At 45.1% G+C, this 15109-nt stretch overlaps 1 protein-coding gene across 18 annotated transcripts in view; it reads left to right on the forward strand.

The window, feature by feature from the left end:
• Positions 1–15109, forward strand: part of EPB41L3 (erythrocyte membrane protein band 4.1 like 3) — an 860969-nt gene that overhangs the window by 476101 nt on the left and 369759 nt on the right. For all 18 annotated transcript variants that reach the window (XM_078687549.1, XM_078687552.1, XM_078687558.1 and 15 more), the window contains one exon: positions 12887–12991. In XM_078687549.1, the coding sequence (XP_078543675.1) occupies positions 12887–12991 (105 nt within the window). The remainder of the gene's footprint in view (positions 1–12886; positions 12992–15109) is intronic.

The following is a 15109-nucleotide window of genomic DNA, read 5'->3' on the forward strand; positions in this document are numbered from 1 at the left end:
GCTTCAGTGATCCATTTTCTGTGTATTGCATGGAGCTTTTTCAAGACATTATGGTTTTATTGAAGATGATTGTTTGCCCTTGTTACTCTTGCCTTAAGATAGTGCACTCTTGGAAGTGACTTGGGTTTCAAAGGTTGTATTTCATTGGTGTGTGGATTTTGTTAGGTTAGGGTGCGATACCAGACAGTATTTCTGCCCCCATGGAGAGGCGGAATGGGGCGTTTACTCCCTCTCTGCCAGCCCATATGTCAAAACTAGACCCCAAAATAAATCACCATTTCCTCTCATTTCCCATAGTGAATGGCTGCACTATTGAGGCTGTGGGGCCACTGACTGGTAGGGAACCCTGCCAGCTGTGGATTTGGAAAAACTAAAGGCCCAAGTGAATGCAGATTGGTGTGGTTTGCATGGATGCCAGCACTTTGAAATTTGTGTGACGTTCTGCATACAACAAAGTACGGATCAAAAAGGGCTATTTTTACCATATTTAGCTCACAGAAAACTCAGCCACTTCCAGCCAATGGCAAGCATATTACCACCTTTGCATTGCCACACTTCTCCTGATTGAAATGCTGCATCCCAGGTGTGGGTGGACCTAATGCATTTAATTGGAACATACCAACACCATAACCACGTGAAGACCTCATTGCTACCACAGTGACATCACACCGTCCAAGTTTTGACCGGTTCCTTTTGCAAGCGATAGACCCAGTCACACAAGTGGGGTATTGTTTTTATCAGAAGAAGTATGAAAACACTGGCTATTGGGAATTTTGTGGATCGCTGGAGATTCAGGAACTTTCCTTGACAGAAACGTGAGAAACAGCCTTGATTTTAGCCAAAGATTGATGTTTGTAGGACATTCCCAGTAATAAAACTTTGCAGAACACCTCCATGAATTACAATGGGTGTCTAGTTTTTAGAAATGTCTGACTTTGGTATAAGTTCATGGGTGCTGGCTGAGCGCTGTGCCCATATACCCCAGCTATTCACATTGCCAGATTGAGACAGTCCATTTGCAAGCAAATTCTTGATATTTCAATGTTGGTTTTGGGGCATTTTCTTCTTGCGGGGGATATGCCCAACCACACAAGTGTGTTCCATTTTTATCAGGAGATGTGTGGGAGCACAGAATAGGGGAACTTTTGCTATTATCAATTGAATTTCTTTTCATTTTTGTCTTTCCAATGCATTCGAATGTGCAAGAAAGCATGTTGTAAAATGGTCACATACACATGACAGTACAGCTAACCCCAACTACATAATAGTACAAATAACCACTATTCCTAACCTCAATATCTTGGGTATATTTACAAAATAGATAGGTTTCCTTCGCACCCATTTTCATTCCTTAAATTTTCCCATATTCATTTATGCATGGTCGATACATAATGAAAGATCATTATGAGCTGCAGCTCAGCTGCTGGTTCTGGTCATTTTGTGTTTTAGAACAACAAACAAACACTATATTTCCTTGCAACCAGAAGTGACAGATTGACTGAAAGATATATTACTTTTGTAAATTGGCCATTGGGGGGAAAATACAGATGAATTTGTACCTATTTCTAGTTTTTCCTACTTATTTTCATGATTTTTCTATGCCAATGATTAATTTCGGTGGGAAAACCATGAGCAATCTGCACAAATGATCTCCTTCTGAATTCTGAATGTTCTCTACCTTTCAGAAATGTATAGCTTTCCAGGTTCACCCCCGGGTTTCACATCTGTTTCCGCGACAAACTGCAAGTAGGTAAAAATCACAAATAATAGGTAAAATCAGCAACCACTAAAAACAAGCATTTACAATGCAACGGTTTCGCCTTTGTTCGAGTATCCTCCTTGCTGAGAGCTATCTGAAGCCTAACATCAAGATGCCAAAACAAAGGAGGAAAACAAAGGCCCACAGCTTTGTTCATCCCATGTATGAGAGAGTTAAGAACACACTGTATAAACGTAAGATGTATCTATCTGCATGAGTAATTGCACTAAAGACGATTTAAATGGCACTTTTTTTCTACTCAATTTCTTTTACAGTGCTAATCATCCTAAATTTAGGTTGTTACAGCACTTTACATCGAACACAATATGCAGAGGCAATAACTCACAAAAGTGAGTAAAACAATGCACTGAAAATGTTCCATGAGACAATGAGGGTTATAAGATGCAGTAGTCGCAAATCGTCCATGCAGGTGGGCATGACAGGTTAAGAACGAATAGCCTGGAGAAACACAAACTCGGGATTTTAAAAGTAACTCTGTGGTTTGGGTTTACATTTACTAATAAGACTTTATTAGAACCCAAAGGAATCATTTTTAGCAAAGCATAGACTAATAAAACAAGAACTACAACACCACAGCTTTCCAAGGTCCATATATAGTTCACCTTTCTCAAGCAGAACAATCTACATGAAACCCTGACGCTCTCATGCTCACAACACGTGAATGCACAACACTGCACCATAGGCATACATTTGGAAAACACAGCCTACTTAACAGCACTTCCATCACCATACCAACATTCATCTTAGAACTTTTCAGGAAAAGTTGCTTTAAACATTCTAGCCCTTTACAAGAGCAACTAAGCACAACAGCTATATGCTTGGCTAGCAATGTATATTTACCAACTAAACTGCACATGCAGATCGACGGGGGTACACTCAGACCGCTAATGACAATGAACAACCCTTTGTGGAGGTCCCGGCAGAGACCTGGTTACAGAACCAAGGGTATGTGGTTGGGCCAAGTTCGTGCTATATAAAAAGCCAAAAAAGTTTACTGTTGCCACTGTGCCCGGCCTGACTACAGGTCCTATTTGTAGGGAGAAAGAGTGGGCATTCCCATACAGATGTATAACGTTTTTCTAATGCTTAGCTGGCGTGCCTAGTGACTACCACGTGACCCTGGACCTAGAGTCCTGGCTTCTAGTCCAATATTTGGCGCTTGCTGTAACCTGACGCCGACTCAAAAATCGAAAGACAAATATGACAGGTTGTGACTTGCAAGTACCAGAAAGGGCTGAGGAGCTCTTGTCTCAAAAACAGCCACACCTTAACGTCATGCTTGCACACGTGATCAAAAAGTGTACAGTGTGTTTCCACCCAGCGGCATTACAACGCTACGTGAGCGCCAGAATACATGCGCACGGCCCCATACATTTTTTTCGTTATATGCATTCACGAAAATGAGATTTCTAGGCACTCCCAGGCAAGAAACTGCTTGCTAAAAGACACACAGTGGACAAACGGTGAGCTAGGATTATAAACCACTTGCCGGAACCCCACTCATAGGACCACCAGGCAGACATCTTAGAGGGAAACGGGAGAGGGTTTAAGCTTTTTTTCCCCAGTAATAGACTTAAGTGCGTTATATTTCCAGTTTACAAGCGAATGTCGTGGCTGAAAAAGCATGTCTGAGATTTTACACCCTCAACTTCGCCGGAGTGTGCCAGGGTTCAGGTGTTCTAAATTCTACCGTGGTGGAAACTCCAGTTGACCAGTGGAGGTACACCACTAAAGTTTAAACGTACTACTGCAACCAACTGGTTTCACCTGCCCCTACTCTGTACTTGGCAGAGATGTCAACTTATTCCCGGAACCTAAAATCTACGAACACCTACATCACAGCATGGCTTCGAGCTAACAACAACACTCGGTAGTCTGCGCAGCGTGAGGGTGTCACTTTTATTGCTTTCTACAATCAGGCAGACATATTGTGATCTGAAAAAAAAAAACTCACGAGGCAAGGGGAAAAAAATATAATTGCTAAAATACTAAACTAAGGCAGCGATTTCCTTGTACGGACTTCAAACACCGCTGTCCAGATGACACCCAGGTATCAGCTTTCTGGCTGCAGAGTAAACAGAGCAGGTAAGGCGCGGAGGGCAAACATCCGGGCCTGCGGCGGGAGCAGGGCGCAGCCGCCCATTCCCAGCCAATTAACCACTTAGGGAGCAGCTGTGAAGGCACCCCCGGGGAGCCGCCGGCACCAGAGGCCGCAGGTAGCGCTGCAGGGCGCCAAGGCGGAGACTGGCACCGACCCGCCCGCTCCAGTATGATCTGCCCTGGGGTATAATGTGTCCCCAAGGAATCCCCCCTCCCAGCCCCTTAAAGTGTACTTTGCTCTCAGAGGGGGGGCCTTTTAGCGAGCAGGAGGCATGCGCCTCGAAGGAGCAGCGTCCTCGCTGCAAGTAGCGCTTTAGGGCCATTCATTTAATCCGAAACTTGGGAAGCGAGAGAGCTACCTTACAAAAGTGATTTCACGAGCTACATGAGCTAGACGGCAAACAACCCTGTCTTTATTTCAACTTTCTGGTGTAAAATCTGTGCAGGAAGCTACACATTAAACAGTGACGCAAGCATCGCATGGCAGGATTCAATACAATCTACATAAGAAGCCGAATATGATCATTCTCACATATGCTCCACATACGGAGAGTTGGGAAACACGTGTACTGGAGGGGGTTGGTGATCAGAAATCAAACCACCTAAAGTCCATTCGTGGCACCGACGCTTGAAAAGTGGTTCACACGAGGGCTCGAGGCCCAATCAGTCCGCGGCCATAAACCTGAGACTACTGTCCTGGTTTCATCAGCGGGAGGGACACGGGACAGGCAACCTGAACACGTTCCGTCCCCCCTGCTGAGAAGGCATCCCATGAAACCAGGCGGGGGACCCCGCTCCGCCCCTCCCCCTCTCTAGCATGAGCGCTGCAAACACCGGGAGTTTCCAACTTTACCGCTCCCTTCCCCCCAGCGTGTCTCCACACAACACGAGGATGAGTGCGCTCCGCGGGACTTACTGCACATGCCAGCGAGAGGAAGAGGAGCATTGCTGCTGCTGCCACCGCTGTCCTGGCCATGGTGAGGAGTCCCGGTCTGTGGCGCCCCTTCTGCTGTCTGGAGCGGCTCCTCGCGAGGCTCGGTGTCTGCTGGGAGTTAGGAAAGGGCACTGGATTCTAATACATTTTATCCAACCTTCACCTTTAGCTCCCCGGTGAGCGCTCCTCCCCCGGCCCCGCCCTCCGCCCAATCCCAGGAGCGCCACAGCGGGCACTCCCTCCCTCCCTCCCGGCCCTCGCCCTCATTAAAGCAAACCCCTGTCTGCAGCGTGCCTGGGCCACGCGTGCCCCCGCCGCGGGAAGCGGAGGCGGCAGCGCTCCTGGGTGGCAGACGTAGAGCCTGAAACAAAGAGCGCATGTTATGGAAACCAAAAATTACTCAGAGCCGCACTTCGTAAACATCTGAGATTTCCTCAACTTTACTTTTACTCCCGTTGAGAGGAGTTTACAGGGATTTCATAACACGGCACCCGAGCCATATTTAAATACAATTAAATTACCCCACCTCTGCACTTCTTCACCGAGCTCTCTTTTGTTAAAGTATTAGGCTTGGGGATCCATTACCATATTCTGTGACGACGCGAGGTGACGCTGACGCCACACAACCTCTGAGAAAAACAAAACAAGTCAGGTCCCGGGCCGCGCTGTGATTGGCTGACGTCACGGGGGTGTCCCGGGCCGGCAGCCAATCACAGCGCGGCCCGGGAATGACGTCACGGGGGTGTCCCGGGCCGGCAGCCAATCGCAGCGCGGCCCGGGACAAAGGGGCGGGGCTTAAAAAAAGCACCAGAAACGCCCCCGAATCGCGTTTTCAAGAGAAAGCGCGATTGACAGCCTCTGCCTCCCAATGGCTAGCCTCCATTTATGGAGCTATCCAATGAGAGGCAGAGGCGGTTCTAACCCCACTATTAAAAACAACAGATTTCGATCTGGGAGGGGCTTCGCCCCTCGCCAGGTTACGAAACCTAAAAAGGTATAAGCTGTGGTAGAAAAAAACCTAAAAACAGTTCCAGTTCCTGGAAGCTGGGAAGAGGGTGATCTTTGCACAGCAAAGCTTTTGTTGATGCCATTGTCTGAGGGGGAAACATACACTTTCTTGCCCTGTACTTTTTTCCAAAATAAGCCAAACTTTTTCAAAATGTCAGTAATTTTCTTGGTTCCCTCCAAGGGAATCCACAAACCCTGGGTGACTTAAGACTCCCCACCATGTGGGGAAAAAGGATGCAAATTTAACCCCAGTAACTTTTTTGTAAAAAAAGTTATGAAGGCTTAAGCGTGAAGTGCTGCAGACATTAAAATAAGTTCTTGAGGAGAAGAACTAACTACTGTGATTTTTCCTTACTCTCTTGTACTGCGAACACAAGCACTAGCTTTTGAATTGCCCTTTATATGATAGTAGTCATTTTAATTTGCATCCTTGTATGGTCAGTAACACTTGCTATCTCCCACTCAATTTATTGTGATGTAATGCATGTGGTCTACAGTTTGGGCTAGAAAGAACATTTAGGACAACAACATAAATCACACAAAGAGAGGAAAAGAAGCATATGCATCATGTAATATAATCATCAATATAAAGATGTCTGCAAGGATGGTTTTTGAGAGCTGTCACATGAAAGACGAAGTTATTCTAGGGAAGTTCTGGCAAATACAAGATCAACATTTACTTTCAAGAAGGGTCGTATGTTCTGGACTCGGACAGAGTGTGAGTGGTACTTGTGTTGTGATAAAATGCTGTCTTGAGCCCTTAGCAATTGACACACTTAGAATGCCGATATAGAACACAGATTAATTCACTAAGCACCGTGTTAACGGACAGCAGTGTCAGACGCACAGGCCAACACAAGTGACAACATATTGTTATGTGTAGTTGTAAAGCGCACTATCACCCATGAGGGACTCCTGGCACTGAAAAGGTGTGTGCACTGATTCTATCTATGGTCGGTTGGTTAATTGAAAAGCTAGGCCTTCTGCTTCTTGGAGAATTCAAGGAGAGAGGAGGAGGCTCCGATGGGAGTAGGAGTCCTGCTGAGCGGACGTGTCCGGGTGGTTGGTGGAAGGAGATGTGACTTTTCAGGTCACTGGAGCCTAAGTTGTGTAGTGCCTTACATGTGTGTGTGAGGAGTTTAAAATCTGTGTGCTTGTGTATAGGGAGCCAATGGAGTTCCCTGGGGTGGGATATGATGTGGGTTCCGTGTCAGAGGTTGAGGATTAGCCTGGTTGCCACATTCTGGATGATTTGTAGTTTTCTAGTTTCTTGGTGATGTGGGGGCGGAAGGTGTTCCAGTAGTCCAACTTGCTTGTGACTAGGGCGTGAGTGACAATTTTTCTAGTGCTGCCTGGGAGCCATTTGAAGACCTTCCTCTGTATCTTTAGGGTGTGGAAGCAGGATTCAATGACTGCATTGACTTGGGTGATCATGTCCTGTTTGTTGTTGATGATTATTCTGAGGTTCCCTGCATGGGTCATGGGTATAGGTGTGGGCTCGAGTTTGAGTGGCCCCCAGTTTGAGTCCCTTACTGAGGTGTTCTTGCCGAAGATCACTACTTCTGTTGTATCAGTGTTGACTTTTAAACAGATGGCTTTTATCCATTTAGCAACTTTGGGCATGCATGCTGTGAACTTCTTTCATGTGTTGGGATTTGTGTCCTTCAGAAAGCATACCACCTCCATTAGTTAGCATTTTATTCATCTCATTAGTGTTGCGGATATCAAATTCATACTCTTACCAGAATAAGTTATTTCACGAGTAAACATTTCAACAATCTGTTAAGATGGATAGACACTCAACAGTGTAGGTTCACATTGCCACAACACTATTGCTGTTGAAATGGCAGGATTTTATTTTAGGACTTGTGACTTTCCTAAGCCAATTTTGTAGATCTGAGCCCAGCAAAAGGTTTTACATGTTGTAGGAAAGTAGGATCTGCATACATGGTTACCCCCCTTTTTTTCTGCTGGTGTCATACTGTTTTCTGACTAGTCTGACTCGATCCTGCTAATCAGGACACCAATCACTGTGCTTCCACCCTAAATTGTGTATGGTGAGTACCTTGGTACATTCCTATTTGGCTGCTGGTATACCCTAGCAAGTCCCTAGTATATGGTACTAAGGTACCTAGGGACTAGGTACACCAGGGGCCCCCCATGGGCTGCAGCATGTGTTATGCCACCTGTAGGTGACCCTCCAAACTATGACTACAGGCCTGCCGTTGCAGCCTGTGTGAGTTGGTGCATGCGCCTCTCACAAAAGACATGTCTCCTTTTATCTAATACCACTGCACATGAAACCTATAATTCATCCCTCTAGCAGGCCTTCAGTCCCGAAGGCAGGGTGCTTGGTTCCGAGGGAGAGGGTGGCCCTGCATGAGCAGACCACCCCTACAAACCCCGGAGTCCATTCTCCAGGCTTTGTGAGTGAATCAGCAGTTACGATATAGAGGGGCCATGCATCATAAAGTGATGACCAGCTCTAAATTGGCTGGGAACGAACATGGGCATGTTTGGTATCAAACATGTTGGAATCATACCCCAACACTGTATCCGATGTTGGATGTAGGATTTCATCCATGGTAGGCCCCCCTAGGGAGCCATCCATGCTCCTGGAACCGATCTTACAGAGCCTGACAGCAACCTAGGGCTGCTGCCGACCACAGACATGATTCTGCCCTCCATCTGCTGGGCCAAGACCGAGCAGAGAAAGGTAGGACTATAGGTTTCCTGTCACAGGGAGGTGTGACCAGCTCCCAGATAGGACTTAGTGTATTAGGCCTGAGGGGTGGGGGTGCTTGCCAGTGTATTATAGTCTGCAGGAAGGGCAGATTTGGTGCCGCCCTTGCATACTCCAGTTCAAACCAGATCAGGGAGCCATTGGCTCCCCACTCTGACGAGAAACTAGACAAAGGGCATGGGAGAATCCTCCCCACTGGCTGACCCCTCCTCTGGGAGGGACCCCATAATCGTCCCAACCCTCACCTTTGGGTACTTAAGGGCTTACCTGTGGTTGGGTCCCAAGATTCGATGTGGGACTCATTTCAGATCCAACTCCACTTCTACTTCAACCGTTTGGGTACACCGAACTCTGCGGTACCTCTCTCTGGGCATTGAGACCGCACCTGGGAAGATCCCTGCTGCTCCTGGCCTCGTCATCCAGCAAGCTCGCTGCAACGTCTGTGCCTGTGCTCCGTACTGGTCCTCCCAAGGCCTGTGGACAACAAAGACAATGGAAAGAAACTCCCTTGGAGTGAAGAAGTTACTCCCCTACATCCGCAGGCACCACAACGCAACTGACAAGTCTGCCGATCCTGGGCTCCCACATACTCCACAAGACTCAGCAACACAGGTGGTGGTCTTGTTTTCCTTCGAGGCCTGAGCTGTGCTCTCATGAAGATGAGGCCAGTATTCCTTGCTGTGGTCTCTACAACCGAACCCAGGTGCACAGCATCGTTGCATTGCTTCACCGCACGACAACCACATCGGTTGTCCCGACCAACTTGTGCCAACAGAGTCAGACGCATCGAAAGGTTCTGTCAACAAGTCTGTCCCCCTATTACTGATTGCCGCTGACTCGTTTGGGTGGAATGGACGGACTCTGTCGTCTTCAGCGTCACGGTAGCTCGGGCAGAGCTACCGACTCGGTGCAACAGTGCTTGAAGCCCATCATCACCTTTTGACCTGCATCCTTGAACTTGATGGGCCTTCGTCTCCCATGCCTCCTGGTCACTCCTGAATGGCATAGGCTCTGTCCCCTCTGCTTTCAGGTACTCTTCGACTCGAACTCACGTGTGGGTTCCAACCAACTCTTTTCATCCTCCTGTGGTAAGACTGCAACCACGACGTACCCATTGAGTAATATTGAGTACGCTGTTATGTATATGACCGTCGTGGGGTTGCTAGACTCTCACCGGGTAGTGGTTCCTTGGGTCCCAACTCCATGTCCCCTGACTCCTGTCTCAACTTAGGATGTGGTTCGCCTCCCTCTATTTTGATATATGATCTGGCTTCCCCCCAGGGACCACTGTGTATTGTGCTACTTGCTATTCTATATCCAAAGTATTGTGTGCATTGTGATTATATCTCTGGGTAGGAGATATTGTAATGTGTTAGTGAGTGATTGTAATAAGTATCCATGTTTATAAATACACTGTGTGGTTATTTTTCATTTAGCCTATAATAAAAGATTCCCCTTGCTGTGCAATCTCTTTAGATGATTTTGTGGTGCAAGATATCAATTAGGAGCATTCATGCGACGAAAGTTAAGGGAAAGGCAGATCCTTGTTGTGCTTTGTGCAGGCATGATATCTTACTGCTAGTGTTCTTGTAAAGACTCCTTTGAGAATGTGTGGTTATGGCTCAGTGAATCACATGGTCATGGTAGATCTTTTAAGGATAGGATTGTACAGGAAATACTGCCTGTGAATGTCTTTTTTAAAGCGTGAGACAGCGCCTCCCTCTTTCATACACGGTTCAACGCCTCCTTCATTCTGATTATGCAACGGTCTGTTACAAAACCAATTATGAAGAAAACAATGGCCATACTTGTGCATCCATTTGTTCAGATGTTTCACATCTATTAGTTAGATAGTTGTTTGCTCAGATGACAGGTGAAGGAAGAGTCGACAAACTCCCTTGAAGTATTGGGAGTTTCTTTTGTAGCCCCTTCCATAAACCAAATGAAAATTTGTGTCCACACCTTACTGCTTTATATAAACAAGGGAGCGGCAAAGCCCTCTTTTCTCATTTGTACAGGGTGCTGGCCCACCTAAAAAAAGAGATCCTGCATCTAAGGCAGGGTATTCAATAGTTTAGTTAATCTTGGGTATATTCACTCATATTAACTGCTGCTTCTCAGTAATCTCAAAACATTGTAATTTTCCATGTTGCTATGGCTGGCAAGAAACGGTGTCTTGCAGGCTCCTGATGGTTTTACAGCATAGCAACCAAGAGGTCTGTTTTTGGTGCTTCATGTTGTTCAGTTATGGTGGCTTCTTATGCTTCAGATTAAGATTAAGGACTGTCTTCTCTACTGTTATCTAAATTTGCATGGCCATCTAGAAAGTAATTCATTATTTGTATTGCCCCTGAGCAGTCCAGTCACTGTTCTCGGAATACCTCAAGCTGCTGCACTGTTACACTGCTGCAGATACATCACAAGAATTTGCCATTCATAAAGATATGCTATTAAGGTTGATAAGATAATTCTCACCCCCAGACACAGAATGCAGGTTTGGCAGCTTAGCTCAATATGTCCTACAGTAAGCTGCTTAACTCTTACTCTGGAAAGCATGTAAAAGCAATGACACATTCAACTGGAGCCTTAACGCATTTGAATTAAAAGCTATGTATTGCATTTGTAGATCATGATGTGCATGACATTTGTCAGCAATTAGAGCTATCCAAAAGAGAACCATTTGATACAATTCTAGCTTTATGGTGTTCAAAAGCCTGTATCGTCTTGGGAGATCAACGTACGTTTAACCAATCTGATGGGCCTATCAATCAATGTATGCTTTAAATTCCTTCAGTGGGATGTTGCTGAAGCCTTTTAAAGGAAAGTTCCACACTCTTTCCCTGTTGATATCTCAGTATTAATTTTTCTTAGTTTCCTTGTTTACACATCTGCTTTGGGAATGCATCTACAGTTTCTTCTCAAATTTGTGTTCAAAGAAACATTTCCCTAAATATCTCTTAACCTAAAAAAATAAACATTCTAAGCTAAAGTTTGATTGGAAAAAACATTTAAAAGATTTTTTTTTGTGTCTTGTAGCATATTTACTTAAAGAGTGCAAGGTTTAAAATGGGGTACCTGTATCAGAAAAATGGCATCATTTGTGGCAGCAGATCCTTCTCTACCACATTACCATATTCTTTCCAATCACCATGCTACCCAAGGGAATGGAAGCTCAAACTTTGGCTTCTTTTATGACAGTTGTGTAACATCTCATAACATATCAAGTGTCCTCTTAGTGACACCTCCATCAAAGCCTCCATGTAAAAAGCTATAGACTATTTGAGCAAAGTTGAACATATGGCAAACTATATAATGGTATGAAGTAGATAACAAACCGATTAAATGCTTCAAAGTATGGGTTATCACAAAAGATATGCCTGGACCCTCATGGAAAGCAGTTATGGAGTTACCCATTGAAGCCAGTTCAATAAGTCATTACAAAATGAGTAATGTTGAAAATGTAGGTAGCAGTCTGTCCAACAGGTGTTCCTAAAAGAAAAGGGTTCACATCCATACAATATTTGAGGTTTTAGGTGCAGGTGCCCATTTATTAAATTTGAACAAAATGTTAGAATTTTTTTTAACTTCACTGACTGTTATAGGATGAAGGTTTTGCAGTAACATTTTGTCAACAATGTTTACATGATTTTTTCAGTAAAGTGTGAATATGATTACTTTTTTGTGATCTACACGATGGAATCCATTCAGTTGTAATCCATGCAATTTTTTCAGTTTGTTTGAGTGTCCTGAATTTCAGCCCCGCGGCCTTCAGTAACCCTGGTGTTACATTATTGTCTTCAGTGGATTAAAGATTATCGGTATTTGAATATTGTAAATAAAGTACCTGGTTTAGAATGTATCTAGCGTTTTCCTTAGCTGGACTGCAGCAAAGTGATCTAATATAGCTACAGCAGTAGGGCGATGTACTGCCACTATTTAAAATATGTTAATCTACAAAAAGTTAAATGAAGAAAGAAAGTCTATTTGACCAGTTTATGATTAATTTTCAGCATCATGTACAGTTTGTAACAATCACGCTGAATAAAAAGTAATCAACTTGGAAGGTTTTTCAGTTATTGTTGATTTTTTCTACTTTTATAGTCGTAATAAATTCACCTTTATTTTATTTATGTGAATCTTTGTGGGAATCAGATTGCTCACCATCAGTACTTGTAAGTGACATATATTAGTATGTGCAACGATATTTTTAACCTTGTGAATAATAAGTGAAAGTACATTTTTAAGATCTTGCTAATTTTTTTAAAATTTGATCTAGTAACTGGTCTCATGAATGTTAAACTAGATGGTATTCTTCTTTCAGAAGCGCTCCAGAGGCCAAATGCTGTTTGACAAAGTGTGTGAACACCTAAACCTTCTAGAAAAAGATTACTTTGGGCTGACATACCGTGATTCGGAGAACCAAAAGGTAAATCACAAACTATTTTAGTTTTTATTACAATATAAAAATAATTGTGAATTCTAGGTACTGATATACTGTCTTGCCCATTGGCTATTTGATGAAGTAGATATTTTTGACCAAAAGGACAAGTATTTTTATTGCATATTTAGGAACGCCAGAAGCACCAATATTTTAATTTTGCAAAAACAAAAGTCTGTAAATCTAATAACTGCGACGACAACATGAAGGCAAAATGGTACTCTGTCTTTGAGAGGCTAATACATTCAAGAAGCACACACTTCCTCAACAAAAAATGTCTTAAATCTGCAATAAAAACGCCCTTGTGTCAGCAAAGCGAATACATAAAAGAGCACACACACAGGATTTCAAATGTGGCATGTTTTGTTTAATTTGGACTACTCTAACCAAAGGAGTTTTTGATGCCCGATCACAAGAACCTAATGGGAACACAAGTGGAACAATGTAACCATCCTCAAAATGCCAATGGCTTGATGGACAGCTCATCCACACATTGGTAAAGCTTAAAAAACACATGCAAGCCAATGGTCGAAGATGGCTAAAAGAAGATTTGCTGTGGATGATCGCAAGACTGTAGACGGAGCATAAGATTTAAATTTCCTTATAAGAAACCGAGGACCTATCTTATGAACTGCCCTAAACATGATGCACATAGCCTTTAAAAGGACTCTTCCAGGGACAGGAGGTCAATGTCAAGGCCTGAGAAGTTGAGGAGAATCTGAGCCGGGCTAAGACTAATATAGCAGCAGCTTCCTAGATTCACACCAAACGCTTCAGTAGGTAGGCCGGAGACACCAAGAATAATGCATTGCGGTAATCAAGGTGGCTAAGAACAGTGCTCTGACCCACAAATAAACAAGTCACCAAAAGAGAAAAGGGCAAGACTTTGCAGAGCAGTCTTATTAAGTCAAAGCTGTAGGAAGAGTTCTTGTTCGTGGAAAGGCGAGAGATCACTGTCTACATGAACCTCCAGATTATTCACCAATGGTGCCACTATGCTGTCAATCAGAGGCCAACAGCAGATGGTAAAAGAAGGTGCTGGTTTTCCTGCAGAACAGCAGAGTATCTCGGTTTTATCAACATTGAATTTCAGAGCATTGTTACTCACTCAATCAATCAATCAATCAGGACATTTGTAAAGCGCACTACTTACCCCTGAGGTTCTCAAGGCGCTGGAGGGGGGGATGTTGCTACTGCTTGAATAGCCAGGTTTTGAGGAGTCTTCTGAAGGTTAGCAGGTCCTGGGTCTGCCGTAGGAGGAGGGGGAGGGTGTTCCAGGTCTTGGCAGCGAGGTAGGAGAATGATCTGCCGCCGGAGGTCGCTCTTCAGATGCGCAGGACTGTGGCGAGGGCGAGGTCGGCAGAGCGGAGCTGGGGGTTGGGGGTGTAGAAGCTGAGTCTTCTGTTGAGGTATGCTGGTCCGATGTTTTGGAGTGCCTTGTGTGCGTGGGTGAGGAGCTTGCAGGTGATCCTCTTGTTGACGGGGAGCCAGTGCAGGTCTCTCAGGTGGGGTGTGATGTGACTGCGGCGAGGGATGTTGAGGATCAGGCGTGCAGAGGGGTTCTGAATGTGCTGGAGTCGTTTCAGGAGTTTGGCCGAGGCTTCAGCATTGAGGGCGTTTCCGTAGTCCAACCTGCTGGTGACGAGGGCCTGGGTGACCGTTCTTCTTGTACAAACAAACCATGTCCAACAAGTGAGTCTCAAACTCGCGTCTGGCAGCAGCAGCAAGCTGGGGGGGGGGGCGCTCACAATTGGTGTAGCTGTTGCGGCGGCGAGGGAAGCGACCTGCCTGAAAGCAGGGTCAAGGGTCACTTCTGTCACCGTGCAGCGGCCGCGATATAAGGGGAGGTGGGAGGGAGAGCCATCTGGGAGGCGGGAGGGGGCGGCGAATGGGCGAGCAGAAGGGTGGGGCCGCAGGGACGCAGCGGCGGGAATAAAACGGGTGAGGAACGGCGGAGGGAAAACAGAGGGCAAAGCAGGGCACAGAAATTACAGGAGGGGGAAGGAGTAGAAGCAATACAGATGGAAAACAGTCCAAGACAATACAAAAGCCAAATACAGGGCACAGAACCACAGGAGGGAGTAAAGGAGATGAGGGAAAATGCAG

The sequence above is a fragment of the Lissotriton helveticus genome, chromosome 4_1 (assembly GCF_964261635.1).
Source record: "Lissotriton helveticus chromosome 4_1, aLisHel1.1, whole genome shotgun sequence".
Taxonomy (NCBI): domain Eukaryota; kingdom Metazoa; phylum Chordata; class Amphibia; order Caudata; family Salamandridae; genus Lissotriton; species Lissotriton helveticus.